Source organism: Apodemus sylvaticus, chromosome 1, assembly GCF_947179515.1.
Source record: "Apodemus sylvaticus chromosome 1, mApoSyl1.1, whole genome shotgun sequence".
In the NCBI taxonomy this organism is placed as follows: domain Eukaryota; kingdom Metazoa; phylum Chordata; class Mammalia; order Rodentia; family Muridae; genus Apodemus; species Apodemus sylvaticus.
This window is the reverse complement of record NC_067472.1, coordinates 16852282-16864981: the sequence shown is the minus strand read 5'-3', so window position 1 is coordinate 16864981 and position 12700 is coordinate 16852282. Positions and strand designations below refer to the sequence as shown.

General features: G+C 50.4%; 1 protein-coding gene across 9 annotated transcripts in view; it reads left to right on the top strand.

The window, feature by feature from the left end:
* Positions 1–12700, top strand: part of Pax2 (paired box 2) — a 79639-nt gene that overhangs the window by 34001 nt on the left and 32938 nt on the right. For 3 of the 9 annotated variants that reach the window (XM_052172304.1, XM_052172298.1, XM_052172297.1), the window contains exon 6: positions 4850–4918. The exons of the other annotated variants lie outside the window; for them this stretch is intronic. In XM_052172304.1, the coding sequence (XP_052028264.1) occupies positions 4850–4918 (69 nt within the window). The remainder of the gene's footprint in view (positions 1–4849; positions 4919–12700) is intronic. 9 annotated transcript variants of the gene reach the window in all.

The window sequence follows — 12700 nt, the reverse complement described above, 5'->3', positions numbered from 1 at the left end:
GACCATATGTTCCAATCGTGCAAGGTAGTCACAATTTCTGCCTATTGTGACTGCACCTGAACCAGGCAAGTGTCCCCCTTTCCCCTTCAGAAATGTTCCGGTCGGAGAGTAGGGTCCGTGGTCATCCCAAGCATAGACAAGCTCTCTCAAGGGGGTTAAGGAACAGAGTCAGAGACAAAGCTGACATTCCTTAAGCTGCAGTCTGGATTCTCCAGACCCAGGCAGGGGGAAGCCAGCCTATGAGCCCTGGCCTCCAGCAGAAGGGACACAGTGCAGGAGAGACCTAGTCCTGGCAAGACAGTGATGACCTGGCACTGGCCTCCTGCCAGAAGCCCTAATGGTCTCGTTTCACAGGGAAACAGCTTGTCTGGCTCTATTTCTCCTTCTTCCAAAATATCCAAACCCATTTGGCTGCCACGGCCTTTGCCACTCACTAAATTTCATTGTGGTTGTTTTGGCGGCAGCCCCTGATGGGCAGGGGGAGGCTACCGGAGAAACCCAGAGCCCCAGTTCTCCCTGGAGCTTCTGACATGTAGGCCTCAGCCAAGCTCCCTGGCACCCTGAGTGCCTTGGTAGAGTCTGCCTCATACCCTAAGGGTTTCTCTTTAGCCACCTGCCTTGTTTAGCGTGTGAGGTGTCCAGGGGGACCGGAAGGCCACGGGAACGCTTCTGTGCTCTCCCTTCTTGGACTGAGGCTAACATTCTGTGTGCCTTCTGTTGCCTGAGCCTTCGTGGGTGGTGAAGGGAGGCTGGGGATACCCAGGGCTGGGCTAGCCAGTGAGGTCAGGAACGGGATGTTCTCCCCACTTCTTGCTTACATCCATTGTTTTTAGTCAGTTCAACTCAATGACTCTCTCTGCCTGTCAGTTAGGACAATAGCTTGGTACAGAGGGTCCCTGAGCCAAACTTGATAAGATTCTTGTTCATAGGAAGTTTATACTCGGCCGGGCAGTGATGGTGTACACCTTTGATCCCAGCACTTGGGAGGCAGAGGCTGGTGGATTTCTGAGTTCGAGACCAGCCTGGTCTAGAGTGAGTTCCAGGACAGCCAGGGGTAGAAAAAGAGAGAGAGAGAGAGAGAGAGAGAGAGAGAGAGAGAGAGAGAGAGAGAGAGAGAGAGAGAGAAGCTTGTCCTCTAGGCCATATGTTAAACATTGTATCCAAGGAGTAGGCCATCAGGTATGGCAAAGTGGAGATCTTGACATCCCTTTATAGGGGGAAAGAAGCAGGGAGGAAACTCACTGCCAGGAAGGATGCTCTTTGAGGAAGGTCCGGGTGATGGCTGAGAAGGCTGTTAAGGACAAGGCTAGCCTGAAGTTCTGTCTGACGTATCGAGCCTATGAACAGCAAGGGCAGGGTGGCCTTAGCAAGGATGTGCTGAGTAGGCAGAAGGAGAGCACTGAGAAACCAGCCCAGAGTGGACAGAGTCACGGGAAGTGACCAAGACCTTGCTATGCCAGAGGGCCGGCTCTGCTATATCCGTATGTGTATCTGGGCAGGATTGGCTTGGGGACTGCATCCATCCGGTGTGGTAGCACCGGAAGCAGCTGCAGTCTTCAGGTGAGGGATAGTGAAGGCCTCAGAGGCTCATTGGCTAGGCCTAACCAGGTTACAAGAAGCATCAGGAACCTGGGGAGGTGGGGGTGGGGGCGGGGCTTCTTACCCTGTCTCTACCTTTTCTTTTTTTTTCTTTAACCAACCCCAGGAGCTGTCCTTTCTTCAGAAGCTGGGCCTGGGAGGGATGCCAGCTTTCCCTAGCCACTATCTTACTCTTGACCCATGGAACGCAGCTGGGATGGGAGCCTATGGAGAGGAGACCACAAAGGGAGATCTGTAGGACTCCTCCCTTCCCCCACTCCAGAGGCCTCCAAGCAGCAGGGCCCAGTTTGCATTAGGGAGCAGCTCAGATGATTAAGAATGGGGAGATAATTATGTGTCAAGATGATGTAGCCCAACTCTGCAGTCAGGCCAAGGTAGCAAAGCAGCTGGCAGGCCAGTCCTTGCCGTCGCTGTAGGAGGCACCTCGGGTGCCCATACAGACACCCAGGTATGTCCTTCAACTCTCCGGCCAGGTCTTTTGGGTACAATGGATATTGATCGGAGGGACTGCTGGGTGTTGGGATAAGACCAGAGATATATATCCAGGGGCTAGACCCCAGGGGGACAAGGGGATCAGGTACATTTTCTCTGGGATAGTCCTAAATGTACCAGTTATGTTGGCACTCCTTTGACCTCCAGTGTGGTGACATCTCCCTAGAAGTGTCATATCTTGAGGCGAGCTGGGTGTCCCTCTGCCCTTCCACCTCATATTGTGGCCTATTCTTTAGCTCTAACTATGTCACGGCGATGGGCCCTAGCAAGGGCTCTGACTGCCATGTGACACAGGCATTAGTGAAGGCTTTCTCAGCAATAATTACTGGTATTCACGCTGGTGACACCCAGAATGTTGCTGGCATTGGCCCTTGGAATGTGGACAGTACCATCTGTATCAGTGGCACTCACATCCACGGGGATGCTCACTGAGAGCCAATCGGCTTTGACTCAGGGTTGGGTTGGGATTTCCAACCCCTGGCCTGTGGGAATGTGTAAAAGCCCAGACTGTATTTGGAGAAATATGGTTCTCAAGAAGGTTGGAACCTCCTCCTAGGGATCCAGGACCCCTGTCAGAAAGACCAGAGAGAGAGAAAGAAATTATGTATGAGGCTGTCTCTCAGTTTAAGGAGGAGAAATCCTCAATACCCTGGAAACCTTCATTTCCAACCTACACTTATGGGCAGGTATATTAAAGCTTGGTTCTCTGGGAATCTAAAGAAACATAATTCCATGAATGTTATACACCTCGGCTCCTGTGGCTGGAAAACAGAGCGGTACCAATCTATCTATAATCAGACTGAGAAATGAAAGTGAGGTTGGGGGTGTTAAGTGCTTACCTAGCAGGCATAAGGTCCTAGGTTTGATCCCCAGCCTGGAAAGAAATCAAACAAAACCAACCACAGAAAGCCCATGTCTTTTACCATCCCCCCCACACCCCCCTCCGCCGCTGCTCTCAGCCACAGCCTAATTAGCATTGCTGTCCACTGGCGGTGGTGGTAAAGCACAGAGAAACTTTATAACTCATCCAAAAGTCCAAGTGAAGTCATACAGTGAGAGCCTGCTGATCTTGGGGGACGGGTGTTGGTATATGTGAACTTGCAGGGGGCATGGTTTTGCATCCATTAATTAGGTGCACAATGAATTGTGCAATGGGGCCGTGTCAAGCTGGTGTGGTTGTGCGTTTGCAGGCAGGGTAGGTTGCACGGCCACAAATGGCTGAGTCCCATCACTGCCTGTCCTAGCACCCTTCTGCTTTGGATGCTGCTGTTGCTGGAAAACACCGATCATTTCTTTAGTTAGTGTCTTCCTAGAAATCCCTAAGAGCTCAGGTTGTGCTTGGAGGACATAAGGGGACTGAGTTACAGAAACCATCAGCACCTGTTTAGGGGTTCTGGACTGGGACAAAAGAAAGACCTGCTGGGGCCAAAGCCTCCACACAGCCCTGGCTTAACTGTGTACACCGGCTTTGAATCCTAGAGCTACTCAGCTGAGTGACCTTGGAGAAGTCATTTTATTACCCCATCTCCTCTGTCAAATGAAGAACCTTACCTCTTCTGGAGAGGTTTTTAGAACATTATATGTCTAGAGCACATGTTCTCAACCTGTGGGTCATGACCTCTTGGGGTGGGGGGTCAAACAACCTGTTTACAGGGGTCACCTGAGACCTTTGGAAAACAGATTTTTTGCATTCATTATAATTCCTAACAGTACCAAAATTAGTTATGGAGTAGCAACAAAAATTATTTTATGGTTGGGGGTCACCACCTCATGAAGAGCTGTATTAAAGGGCCTCAGCATTAAGATGACTGAGAGCCACCGGCCTAGAGTGTTAGGCCAGTTCCATCCTGGAAGACGGATCACTGTATATGTAGGTTTAAAAAAAAAGTTTCCTCAGCAGGTGAAGATTTCACAAGGAAATGAAGTTGGGAAAGAATGAAGTCTATTTGGGTCTAGACACCCTAACTGCAGCGGGGCACCGTGTCACTCTGGAATAAGCTGATCTGGTAGCGGGCTTCGCCTGTTCACTTGTTGCCCTGTGGTTATCCAGCGGGGCCACTCGTCATTGTTTTCAAACCGTCAACCAGAGTTTTCTTTGCATGAAACTATAAAAGTCCCCTTCTCTTTTGAATATAAGGCCCTGATTCCCTCCATCTTTCTGTGCACATTTCTAATCCTAAATGCAAGTTTGTTTATTTGCCTTGGAGAATATGTGCTTGTTCTCTGAACTATATATTATTTTTCTACGGTTTACACAAGTGTGTATGTGTGTGTGTGTGTGTGTGTGTGATATTGCTCTGAGATCTTTGGGAGTAAGGAGGTGTGGAGTGTCAATGCTGAGAAAGAATGCAGTTTTCTAGGTACTGTGCCTGTTTGGACAGAGTACTGTACGGCTATGGACCTGCTGGCACCAGTACCCAGGCAGAGTCCTAAGTCAGACCTAGGCATGTTGAGTGTCCGTGCTCTTAGCACGGGCCTGCTTATAGTTTAGCGCAAGAGCCTAATGCTATCAGCCTACATCTGTCGGCATGCCAGGAGGCAGTCCTCAACCCTTTCCTTGGAGGGAGTGGCTGGGCCCCGAGACTAGGGACACTGAGGCAGAATTACTTCCCACTCAGGCTGTGTGTGATTTGTAGCTCAGAACTTTTTGTATCTCTTTAAAGAGGGGCCTGGTCTCCCAGTTTGGGGGTCTGGCCCCCGATCTGCCTGCTTGTCCTTCGGGATGTCTCAGTGTTTGTCTGTCTCTTATTTACTCCAGTTGAGGTATACACTGATCCTGCCCACATTAGAGGAGGTGGAGGTTTACACCTGGTCTGGACTTTAAGAGGTATGAGGGTTAGAGGGAGCACGGTGTGGGGGTCAAGGGGGAATAGCTTGGGGGGCGGGTGGGTTGGCTAGAGAATGTCAGAGAATGGGTCTGAGGGTAGACAGCCAACTGGAGCAAAGGCACAGGCTTTCGCCAGGAGCCCTAGATGCTAACTGGTCTCCGCGCCTGCATCACTTCCGGCATGGGCCACCTCAGAGGTTTGGGGCTGAGGCCTGGTGGCCCAGAGGGTCAGCCGCTCAGTGGATGGGGGCAGTTTTTCTAGCCCTTGGAAAAACAAAGAGTAGATCGGGTAGTAAAACAAAAGCAAAGGAGACCTGGAAGCACCTGACAGCCCTAATTCATCACGGCCCAAGTTTTTTCCTGTGTTCCCATTATATTTGTTTGTAAAAGTGGAAATCAATTTTGAAGGTAATTTTCTGGAAAGAATGGAAGGGAGGTGGGAGGGCCGGATAAGGCAGAGATGGTAAAAGGAAAAATTTAGGCCAGGCACAGCCCAGGGGCAGCTCTTGGCAAGGTGAAAGAAAATTGCATATTCAATCTCCATCCATGAATCTCCCTCACTGCTACCCGCCTCCTGCTTGAAAACAATGAAGGCTTTTTCCCAGCGCTGGGCAGGGCCTCGGTATCAGCCTCACTTTAACTTCAGGGTCATTAATTCCCTGATTATTGAAGGAGAAGAGAGGGTTGCAGCATCGTCAATTCCAAAGGCACCCCCCATGTGATCAGACACTGGCTGGGGTGGGTGGGGGCTGCAGAGTGAGGTGAGATGCTTCGGAAGGGGGCGGGGAGAGAGGAAATGGGGGAGCCACCCGGACTGGGGGGCAGGAAGCCGGGAGGGTAGAAGAGGCAGTCATTACTGCATACCTCTGTTGTGTTGTTATTGCAAATTAAAAGTAGCATGTTCCACTCCACAGCTATCTTTGGAGGGAGGGAGGGGCACTGAGGGAGGTGGGGGATCTTATCATTGCTTCTTCAGCAGACCAGCGGTGGTGTCACCGTGTGAGGTGACATTTGAATTTACAATTCCGCTGAGAAAAGCCATTAATTCACAAATTAACATTTCTCCCTCTCCCTCTCTCTTTAACACTCTCTCCCTCTCTCACATGGATGTGCAAGCAATTGAAAAGACAAAGGAAATAGCCTTAAGGAAGAGACTTTACGGCTAGTCTGTCTGTGCTGAGATTGCTCTCCCTGCTTCCAGATAGATAAACCAATTACCTGAGCAGCTCGGCTCCTGGCCGCCCGTGATCGCCTCCTTTTGTAGACTGCCTCCATGGCTGGCTTACACTCGTGTATCTCATTAATGGAAACCAGGCGTGCCCTGGTCACCGAGCTCTTCCCAGCTGTCCTTTGGAAGAACTGTGGGAAGAGAACCGGTGGTAGAGGAGACAGGCCAGGGGGATTCTGGGGAAGCGGAGGAGCTGGCCTGGTCCCGATCTCTGAGTACAGCTTGCTGGGGCAGCAGGTTAGGGGTGACTGTGGGGGAGAGCACTGCTGGAAGGGCAGGCTTGCTCTGACCCAGAAGGAGTGTCTATGGACTCCTCCCATCTGAAAACAGATGAATTGTTCTATCAACAGCCCTGAGAGGCAGAGGCTGTAAACTGAGTCTGACTCTCCCAGAGGCCTTTGGTCTCGGTGCAAGGGGCTGGTGCACCCAGGAAGGGATCTGAGCTTGTCCTGCATGGCAAGGCCACAGGGAAGTTTTACTGACTTTATGCTATGTCAGTGGGACAGGATACAGCCTGAAGGAGCTGGGAGAAATACTGAGGAAGGTCAGAAGACACAATAAGGTCGCACATGTTGGGGCAACAAAGTGAGATTGTACTGATTCCTTAACATAAGCCTAGTGCCTGGGCACAACTGTGCCCACCTGGTACCTACCTGACCCACATACACATGTGGGCACGTACACACACTCACACACACAGGGGAAAGGAGTAAAAGTGAGAGTGAGCTAGTGAGAGGAGGACACTATCTGATTCATTTCTTAGAGAACACAGTAGTCCTCTCTTATCTATAGGGATGTCACTCCAAGACCCCTGCTGGACACTTGAAATCACAGAGAGTTCTATATGCCCAATTCTATCTATACGTGCTTCCCCCCCCCCATGCATATGGGCAAAAGTTTAATGTACAGATTCAACACAGTACAAGATGAACAACAACAATACTAAAATAGAACGATCGTTGTGATAGATTGGGACTCTGAGAGTTAATCTGATAACCGAGGTAGTTACTGAGTGACTAACAGGGCACTTCACGGACACACTGAACACAGGAATGAGTCACACACAGGGTGGGACCGAGCAGGCAGCTCAGGATTTTATCTTGTTCCTCAGAAAGATACACAATCGAAAACCTGTGAATTGTTTATTTATGGAATTTTCCACTTAACATTTTCAGATTGAAGATAACTGAAGGCAGAGAAAGCAAACCCCAGAATAAAAAGAAACTGAGGCTCTTTGTAGATTACGCTGGAGTTTTATGGCTTTATATGTGCCGTGTACTGCCTGTGACATGTCACAGACTGTTTCGGTGCAACAGGTCCCTCGGAAGTCCAGAAAACAGAGCTGAGTCATGGAGAGCCCTGTCTAGACCAACCCTGGGGTTTGGCTGCATTAATAACACTCGATTTACATTCATCTCTAGCAAGGACTCAAAACCTGACTACGATTCGGTTCAAGAAAGAGTTCAGTTCAAATGTCTCTAAAGACTCCAGAGAGAGAAACTCATTTATGAGCACCCACTCTTGGTTCTGATTTTACCTTCTTGGTAGCCAAGGAAAGGCGACTGGCCATGCCTACAGCAGGTTCTTTTCTAGATCAGTTAGATCACATAGTCCAGCCCGACTCTCTGGGTAACGTTGGCCACAAGCCTGTGACTCTTCAGAAGCAAACGCAGGTTGTGTGATTGTTTTGCTAAGCCTATGCCCGTGGGCTCTGTGCAGGAGTGACGTGTTTATCTGTGGGGAGGCACCAAGTTTAGCCACGGCTCTCCCGGACTGACAGGTGCAGATTTGTAGACTTCAAGGCTAGAGATAAAAGCCAAAGTGTTAGGTTAGCTCTCCGGCTTGTTCATGTTGCTGTGGTTCAAGATGGATCTGCTTAAAGTATCCTGAGGTTTACTAAAACAGATGGATTTTTCTATCCATCGTCAGAAAGTCGGAACAGAGAGGTCGCTACCCCAGGGGAAGAGGCTGCACAGAGCAATGTTGTGTCTCTGCTCTTGAACACTAGTGTAGCATTCTCTGCAAAGGCCGATGAGCTCTCCGCGCCTTCCCATGGTAGAACCTGTCCAATCAGAATGGCTTCCGTTCCTCATCTTCTCCTGGGTCACTGGCTTCCAGTCCTGGATTTTGATGCGGTTTCCCCTCCCAACTACCAGGAAGAGAGCATCAAGCAAGAAATTCATTGCCTCGGCTCTGCTGTATTTCCCCCACCCCCACCCCCACCCCCACCCCACCCCACCCCCACCCCCACCCTCAAACAGACTGTGAACATAGGCGGGAGTAGTCATGCTCAGAGCTTTCTCTGGGCCCTGCTGCCTGGGGGCTCACCCTTCCCCAACCCACCTTCCTCAGAATCGGGTGGTTTTGGAACTGTGTGGGACTGTCATTTTCTGGCCCACTGTGGTGGGAAGGCCAGACAGGCTGGGAGAGGGTGGGGCCTGGCGCAGGAGCTAGGAGTCAGTCATGAGCCTCAGAGCCCAGTTACAGCAGAGCCAGTAATTCAAACCATCCTGACCCTTCAATGAACCCAAACCTGCTGACCTTGACAGCACCACACAAGAGGCCTCACAAAGCTCACCTTGCTGCAGGCCTGCGGCCTTCTCTCCCTCCTCTCCCAGCAGCCCTGTGGCCTGGCTTCCAGGTGGTTCCCCATTTGGTCATCTTTATGAAATGTCAGCATCCCCCCTCCCTCTCTCCCTCCCTCCCTCCCCGAAGCTGGCCAGCTTCAAAGGACCCTTTGTGTTCATCCCCACTGGAGATAGGGCGTGGGCATTCCCTGAGGCTTGTGGAGGACCCCTGTCTGTGGCCTTTTCCCGTGACTGGATGAGTAGAACGTGTACCCCTTCCCTTCTGTTCAGTCTATATGTGTGTATATGTGTGTACATGTGTGTATGTGTTGTATGTATGTGTATATGTGTGTATGTGTGTTTGTATGTATGTGTGTATGGGTGTCTATGCACCCATGTATGCATGTGTTAGGTGCATAGAGGGGCAGAGAAGATGATAGAGACAGAGAAGATGGGGGAGGAAGGAGAAGTCAGAGGAACGCAACCCCAGGAATCTGCATGAGAGCAAATGCAGTTTATGAAGTTTGCGAGTTCCTCCTCGGAAGAGCTGGATTCCATCCAATAGCCTCTCCAAGTCTGACAAGCAGGTCCAGAAGGCAAAAGTGTGGGCAGGAGAATGAGTGAGCCAGCGACAGAGGGAGACATGCTCACACGCACGCATGAGCACACACACAGGAACACACACATGAGCACACACATACAGGAGCACATGCACACACTGGCGCACACGCACGAGTACACACACTCGTGAACACACACACACACACCACACACAGGCTGCAGGCAGAAAGAGCCTGGGATGCTGGGACAGGGGGATACCGAGATGTATTTGGGAAGAGTCTCCAGGAGTCCTCTTTCCTTCTCTCTCCTTGCAGCCTGCCATCTCTGTCCCTCCACCCCGCCCCGGGGTGTGGTCAGCACACACACTTGGCTGTGTGGGTACTGGGAGGCATGGCTGTGTGGAAAACTGAACCAGACATTGTGGACCACCCAGGGCAGCCGCTTGCCGGAGCCAGGTCGGCATACTGGGGATGGTCTTGGACAGTGTGAATGAGGACGTGGCCACAAAAGGGTCTGGAATGTGGTACTGCTAAGGTTCCTTGAGATTTACCTCTTCTGATGCTGGCTGGTGTCCATGTGGTCTCACTGAGGACTGAGGCCAGCTAGTGTAGTCTCTTGGGGAAGATGGTTTGAGACCTTTGTCTTTCCTCTGAGAATTCAAAGGAAATAAGGGACCAACAAGGAGCAGGCCATGAGAGATCTCAGAGGGACTTAAGAGAGTCTGCCTTTCCAGACCTGTTTGTTTCTGTGCACAGCACAGGGCTCATGCTCATGGGCACTAGGAACAGGTGAGTAGGCCACAGCCCACAGCTTTGGTTTTTCCATAATTATAGTTTTCGTTTTTATTAGCAAATGTTAGTTATAGAAAATAATGGGGTTCATTATGGCATCTTGTACATGTATGTTATTATATTCACCCCATAATGTTTTCTTACTCCCACTAATCTGCTCTTCCTGACCAGTCCCTTTTCTCTTATACTGTAATGGTGGTTTGTTTGGTTTTTTTGTGTGGTGTGTGTGTGTGTGTGTGTGTGTGTGTGTGTGTTTGTCCCCTGAGTTTAAGCAGGACCCTTAACTTTTGGGAACAGGAACTATGGGGAGAAAGTGGCTGAGAGAAAAAGTACCTTCATTCTGACCTGCAGATGAGACATCAACTCACGCGTGTGCACACACACACACACACACACACACATGCACACGCACACAAACACACATGCATACACACTTGCATGCACACACATGTACACACATACACACTGTACATACACACATGCATGAGCATGCACACACACGCATACACACATGTGTGTACATACGTATACACACATGCACACACATGTATACACACACACACACACACACCCTGAGTTTGCGTTCAAATTCTGCCAGAAGCTGGGACAGCGGAAAAAGACAGACAGGGTTCACAAAGACACAGAAGGGAGAGAAGAGGGAAGGGGGGGTGTACTGATTGTGGAGGATACCAGAGCATCCAGGATATACCAGGCACAAAATGAGGCAGAAACTGTCCGGGGATGGCCTTGGCTTGCTGTCCGCTGCTCTTTCCTCTGCCCTCCCCCTCAGTCCTCCCCTCTTCCCTCCACACATCTTTATTGGTTCTGGTAATAGCCTTGATTTGCATGTCAGGCAAAGCCTTGCTACACACACAAAAAGAAAACCCCAACCGTGGCGGTGTGGCAGTGTCAGCTCTCGCTGTTGTTCGACAGTGTAAAATTAAATTAATAAAGCCCCCAACACAGGAAAACATAACAGGAAATTAATGGCCTTTACTGTCGCTCTGATGCAGTCATTTGCAACCCTGCTTTCCGCACCAAAGACTTCATAAATGCAAGCAGTTTCTCTAAACAAGCATACTTAGGGCGGCCTGGTATGTAATTTTTCGCCTTGCTTGTGTCCTTAGAGCTAACAAAGCCCCCTTCCCTCTTAGCTTCAGAGAGGTTTCTAACTGGTTGTGGCCCGACTACAGCCCACTGAGGGTTGTTCTAGACAGAAAGCCGCAGCTCCTTCCAGAGGGGTGGAAGGATTGCTGGGGTTCCAACAGAGGAATCGCTCATTCCATGAGCCCCCTCTTGCCCGCTGGCTCTGAGGGAAAGCCAACAAGATCGCACACCCAAGACCCCTCCCTCCAGTGGATCTGTCTGCTCCCTCACTACCTACCTGCACGTGCTCACCCTTCCTTCTGTCTTCCTCTCCTCCATCTCTATTCACCAAGCATCTCCAACTTCCTCACACAGGTGGCAAACTCTGGGGCTGGCTGTGCCATTGCAGTGGGTAACCCGCGTGCTTTCCTGGGGTGCAAAAGAAAGCCCGCTGACGGCTCAAAACGGGCAAAGAAGCTGGGCTAAGAAAGCGTTCTGGGGCCCTAGGCTTCCTCTGTTCTTAGAGGTTGGATGGTAACCCCGAGGGTCCTAAATGACCCTTTATACTACCCCTCTGTTCTCAGGCAGATTTCAGACCGGAGAGTCAATGGAGCTGCTGTGGTAGGAAGGTAGGGGACTGAAGACACGGGTTTCTTCTTTGAGCTTTGTGCCAGTGTGGGCCCTGGTGCCCACCAGGCTGGGCTGAGGCTATATCAGGAAGGCGGGGCTTCACAGGGCACATAGGTGGCCACTCATTAAGAATTGAGCCTCATGGTTATGCATTCAGGAGGGGTTCAGGGAGATGAGAATAAGGGTGAGTAGGCCATAGGGCGTGCTCCAGGGACTGTTTCCAGGGACACCTCCCATGTGGATGGAAGCCAGAGACTGGGAGACGGACAAGGCAGAATTCCAGATTCGGGGTTTTTTTTTTTTAAAGATTTATTTATTTATTATATGTAAGTACACTGTTGCTGTCTTCAGACACACCAGAAGAGGGCATCAGATCTCATTACAGATGGTTGTGAGCCACCATGTCATTGGTGGGATTTGAACTCAGGACCTCTAGAAGAGCAGTCAGTGCTCTTAACCCCTGGGCTATTTCTACAGATCAGAATCCCAGGTTCCTCAGGGGTCACTGGTCTGCCTACCTTTACCACAGAGCCTATTCTGTTCTCTCTGTAACTCTGCTCACTGAGCCACAGCCCGTGCATGGACGTGGGTGTAGCTGAAAAACGCCTCTGTTCGCAGCTATGCTTTTCTCTGCTTTGAGGACAGGCATAGGACAGAAGTCCACCTTATGTAGGACGTTTAGGTATTTACCGTATCTCTCACAATCTTGGTTTCTTCTCAGCTAAAATATTCAGAGTTCGTAACATTTACCAGTAGAATAGTGGATGGTGATAAAAAGACCTCCATTTGATATATTTTTTTGTTCTTCCCTCCCTTTCTCTCTCCCTCCTTCCACCCCTCCCTCTTTCCCTCCCTTTCTCTCTCCCTCTTTCCACCCCTCCCTCTTTCCCTCCCTTTCTCTCTCCTTCCTTCCACCCCT